The 5,168-nt window shown below is 34.0% G+C and overlaps 1 protein-coding gene across 1 annotated transcript in view; it reads left to right on the forward strand.

Moving 5' to 3' along the window:
* LOC107710452 (FERM and PDZ domain-containing protein 4-like) overlaps positions 1-5,168 on the forward strand; it is a 43,331-nt gene that overhangs the window by 29,598 nt on the left and 8,565 nt on the right. Inside the window, exons 10-14 of the mRNA XM_016515218.1 lie at positions 829-948; positions 1,409-1,545; positions 2,946-3,291; positions 3,707-3,889; positions 4,048-4,192. Coding sequence (XP_016370704.1) covers positions 829-948; positions 1,409-1,545; positions 2,946-3,291; positions 3,707-3,889; positions 4,048-4,192 — 931 coding nt within the window. The remainder of the gene's footprint in view (positions 1-828; positions 949-1,408; positions 1,546-2,945; positions 3,292-3,706; positions 3,890-4,047; positions 4,193-5,168) is intronic.

Raw genomic sequence — 5,168 nt, forward strand, 5'->3', positions numbered from 1 at the left:
TCTCTCTCTCTCTCTCTTGGGTAGCATTGGGAAGTCTGATTCATATTTGTGTATTGGTTAATGTGGAAAGTTCATTTCAGTCAGCCAGTTGAAAAAGCAATTCACTGATTCTTTCCATCATCCTTCGGTTGTATTAACTTATTGAAATCAATTTTTTAATTGCTACTATTAATCACTTAGTTTTATATGTTAGAAATTTCACCTAATATAAATGAGGTGTTTTTTATTAGTTGTATGTTGTGTAAATGTATGCATTGTTCTCATTGTGCTGTGATTTTGAATATAAATAATATGCTCTAATAATTGTATAAACAAAATATATGACTGTTGTAAATAGCTTGAACATAATTATCTAATGTCAGTAACTTAAAGGGTCATGACTACTGTATTTTTCTGGAATATAAGTCAAGTTTTTACATCATCTGAAACCTGCTGCAACTTGTATTCCAAAGTGTGAGGAGAAATAAAATACATGTGTATAGTGTGTAGAATGTTTGGAAACATTTAATATACCAGTATTTTACAATATTTCTGAATGTAATAACAAAATGTTATTTATATGATGCAACTTATCTGTGGTATTTTTCTCTCAACGATGCAATTTTGACAGTCAGGTGTGACTTATTTCCCGGAAAATACGGTAGTTCAGTTGTGAGTAGCTTGCAACTTGCTAGGCACGTGCCAACGCATACAGAAAGATACAATTCTTCTTTCTTACACCTATATAACCATATATAACTATAAATTCTAAAATATATCTACTTATACACACTACAGCCTCGACTGGAGTTTGTAATAAAGTGCTCTATCATGTCGCTGCTCTTTCAGGTGGCACAGAAGAAGGATTCTCATGACTACAGGTGTCTGTTCAGAGTCTGTTTCATTCCCAGAAACCCAATGGACCTCCTGCAGGATGATCCTGTAGCCTTTGAGTACCTCTTTCAGCAGGTAACACAATGTGATTATGTACCGCTAAAAACAAAGTGGTGTAGAAATAAAGCAAAGCTTTAAGACTGCTGTGTGTATCAGTGTTATTAAGTATCATTAAGTAAGGTATTATTACAGTTTATCAATATTATGAATTTGTTTTTATTTTTATATTTTCCATTTTCATGTTAATTTTAGTTATTGTAGTAATTTGGGGTGTTTTTGTCATTTTTGCAACTATTTTTCACAATTTATAAATCAATTCAGTTTTAGTTATTTTAGTACATCAAGTAATGTCAAAAAATGTTGCCTTGGCAACTAGCTGAAATAAAATATTTTTAAATATTTAATTTATTCATTTATTTTTTAAAAGATTTTATTTAATTTCAGTTAATGTTTATTTCGTTTCAAGTAAGGAAAATGTTTTATATGGTTTTAGTTTTAGTTAACTATCGTAACCCTGGTGTGTATGTGTGTGTAGAGTGTGGGAGATGTGTTACAGGAACGCTACGCTGTAGAGATGAAATGTAACACAGCACTGAGACTAGCCGCTTTGCACATGCACGAGACACTGGCGAGCTGTGGCCAGACGATGAGAGCATCTGTTAAGAGCATTGTGTAAGAACGCACACATACACTCAAAAATACTCATGCTACATTAGAAAACAGTCATTTAATGTGTGTGTGTGTGTGTGTGTTCATAGGGATTTTAAAAAAAAGTATTTGTTGAAAGTTATATAAGCCATAAACCAAATCAGCTGGCTACAAGCTGAATCACAGCATTACACTTTGATTTGAAACAAAAAAGTACTTGAAAAACAGACAAAAAGACACTTTTTGTACTTAACCGATTAAAGAGCTACAATCCCACGAATCCCATTGCAAATGACAAATTAAAAACAATGGTGATATATAAAATGATTCATTGATTAGAAACAATATATACTAAACAATGGAAACAATATATATTAAAGGGGTCATATGATGTTGCTAAAAAGAACATTATTTTGTGTATTTGGTGTAATGAAATGTGTTTATGCAGTTTAAGGTTCAAAAAACACATTATTTTCCACATACTGTACATTATTGTTTCTTCTCTATGCCCCGCCTTTCTGAAACGCGTCGATTTTTACAAAGCTCATCAGTCTGAAAAGCGAGGGCTAGAGTGAGGAACGTCCAGAGGGCTAGAGTGAGCAGAGCCGGCGGGCTTAAGAACGGTGCGGCCGGCGGATTCGACGAAGGAGGCTTGCGGCAACTCCATCAATAGTATGCTACATTGTTGTCACATGACCTGACTACATTGCATATTTAATTCAGCCATGTTACAAATAATGGCTGATATAGAATGCATTAGTGCCTAATCATTTTTTCAGCGACGTTGATTACTGGAAGTATTTTTTTCCATCTAGTTTTCTCATAGGGATTTTAAAAAAAAGTATTTGTTGAAAGTTATATAAGCCATAAACCAAATCAGCTGGCTACAAGCTGAATCACAGCATTACACTTTGATTTGAAACAAAAAAGTACTTGAAAAACAGACAAAAAGACACTTTTTGTACTTAACCGATTAAAGAGCTACAATCCCACGAATCCCATTGCAAATGACAAATTAAAAACAATGGTGATATATAAAATGATTCATTGATTAGAAACAATATATACTAAACAATGGAAACAATATATATTAAAGGGGTCATATGATGTTGCTAAAAAAGAACATTATTTTGTGTATTTGGTGTAATGAAATGAAAGGAAAAATTGAAATCGCATCATATGACCCCTTTAAACAAAATATGCATAGAGACTAACTCGAGTTCAGAGCTTCAGTTGCGGTGCATCATGCCGACATTTTTTGGCATGATTTGCACATCATGACAACCTTGGAGCTCACAAGAAGTCTGTCTATAAAGGCTTATAAGTTAATGTTGAAAATCAGTTTTCCTATGGAGAAAATGATTGCACTTTTTTCTTCAGGAACCCAACTCTATTACTCCTGGTTCATTTTGTCACACTGTAAGTGAGTGCATTGAATTGTGGGATGCTGTATTCTATGCAGTGTGCTCTGGTTATATCCTGCACATTTTAACAAATGTAGTGGACAACTGGGTTTTCTATGCCAACCATAAATTTGCATACTGTGCACATTATACATACTATGTACTGCAGCAGTTGAAAGACCACTTTTCTTTTTCCTGTCCTTGTTTTTCTTACTTCAGTCATAATGAAAATATATTTGTTTGTCTTTTCCATTTACCTCTCTCACTCTTTCAGGTGATTTCTGTGTCTCAGGCTCGTTTGGCTTATCTGACCCAGATGGCGGAGCTGATTTCATACAGCGGGAGAAGCTACAACGCCACCATGCTGGTGAGAGAGTAGTGTCCATCTGGCACATTCATCACAAATAACAAAATCTGCAGAGCACCGATATGTTCCGTTTATTTTCCTCTCTTGTCTGGCGGCAACCATTTGTTTTTTTGTAGATAATGTTATGCTGGATAAAATCTTGTCAAGCATTCTCCCATTTTTAAGGATATGAATTTTTTAAGCATGTTATATAAGATGGCTGTTCTAGGGAGCATAGCAGCATCTCTTGCAATGACATAAAAATAAACCTTGAAATGACGTGAAGCCTGAGACTGATTCATTATAAAGAACTGACTCATAAGATTCACACTGGACCATTATAATGATCCTCACTTAATATTATTTATATCCTTTATATGTTGATGTATTTCCTTGGTAAGACTGAGTCAGATTGGAGGAAATGTGTGTGTTACAGTTGCAGGACAAGGAGTCGTTGGTGAGTTTGCTGGTGGGAGCGAGATATGGGATCAGCCAAATACTAAACCACCAGCTCAACATGATCTCCACCATCATAGACTTCCACTACATCACCCGAGTAGAGGTGCTCTCAGAGTCCGACAGAGTCAGCATGCTCAAGATTTACCTGCAGGACATCCAGGTGTGTACACATCTACCAACAGATTAAAATAAACACAGCTAAAATGCTGAAACTGTACCTTCGGGACATCAAGGTGTGGATAAACACCCAGGCACAGAAATATGTTTTTCCTCTCTCTCTCTCTCTATCTGACCATCTTTTTATCCTGCAACTTCCAGCCTATAGCCTTGTTGATGGAATCCGTAGCAGCTAAAGATCTGGCCTGCCTCCTGGCTGGATACTGCAAACTGCTGGTGGACCCCAATATCAATGTGTTCCGCTGGGGACCCAGACCTAAAATGCGACGCATTCCAGCAGAAGAAGGTAGGAGATTAGGGAAGTTTGTGTCATTAAACATGTGGCATAACTTTTTTCTCCTAACACTCTGCCCACACTATAAGTGAGTGATGTTGCTCTGTGTAGGGACCAGTGTTATTATTGTTAACTAAAACGAATAAAATAATTTTTGTTAAATTAAATAAGGCTGAAATAAAATAAACTATAAATATTAGATCGAAAACCTAAAATGTTAACTTTAAATGTAAATTCTTGATATCAACAATGAAATCATCACTCACAGAAATACAAATTCTTGATAAAGAACTAGTTAAAATATTATTTAAGATATCAGTAATTATATTTTAACTGGTTACAAGGGCAATTTCAGACATCAACTGCCTTTGTTGATATCAATAATTACTTTGTTACTAGTAAAAATGTGAATTCCTGACATCAAGAATTCAGTTGTCACTAGTTGAAATGTTCATTCTTGATATCTGTAAATGTATTTCAACATGTTACATTTGTTATGTCTAATATCTGAAAATGTATTTCTGCTATCAATATATATCATATATCTAAAATGTCTCTTACTAATAACAATCACATTCATGATATCAGAAATTAACATTGTTACTAGTGACAATCAAATTATTGATATTAAAAATTAACATTTTTACTAGTAGCAATTAAATTGCTGATATCAAGTATAGACATTTGCACTAGTAACCATGCAATTACTGATATAAAATATAAAGGGTTTTACTAGTAGGAGTTGTATTTCTGATATGTGAAATTGGAATTTCAACTAGTAAGAAATCAATTCTTGATATCAACAACTGAATTTGAATGGCAGCCTATGGTGACAGTTAACTAGTGAAAATACAATTACAGATATAACAAATTATAGTTTTTACTTGTGGAAATGTAATTCCTAAAATAAAAATAGCCAAACCCAATTCCTGATATCAAGAATTAGCATTTTAACTAGTGAAAATTGAATTGTTGATATCAAAAATTC

This window comes from Sinocyclocheilus rhinocerous, unplaced genomic scaffold, assembly GCF_001515625.1.
Source record: "Sinocyclocheilus rhinocerous isolate Xijiao unplaced genomic scaffold, SAMN03320098_v1.1 scaffold297, whole genome shotgun sequence".
NCBI lineage: Eukaryota > Metazoa > Chordata > Actinopteri > Cypriniformes > Cyprinidae > Sinocyclocheilus > Sinocyclocheilus rhinocerous.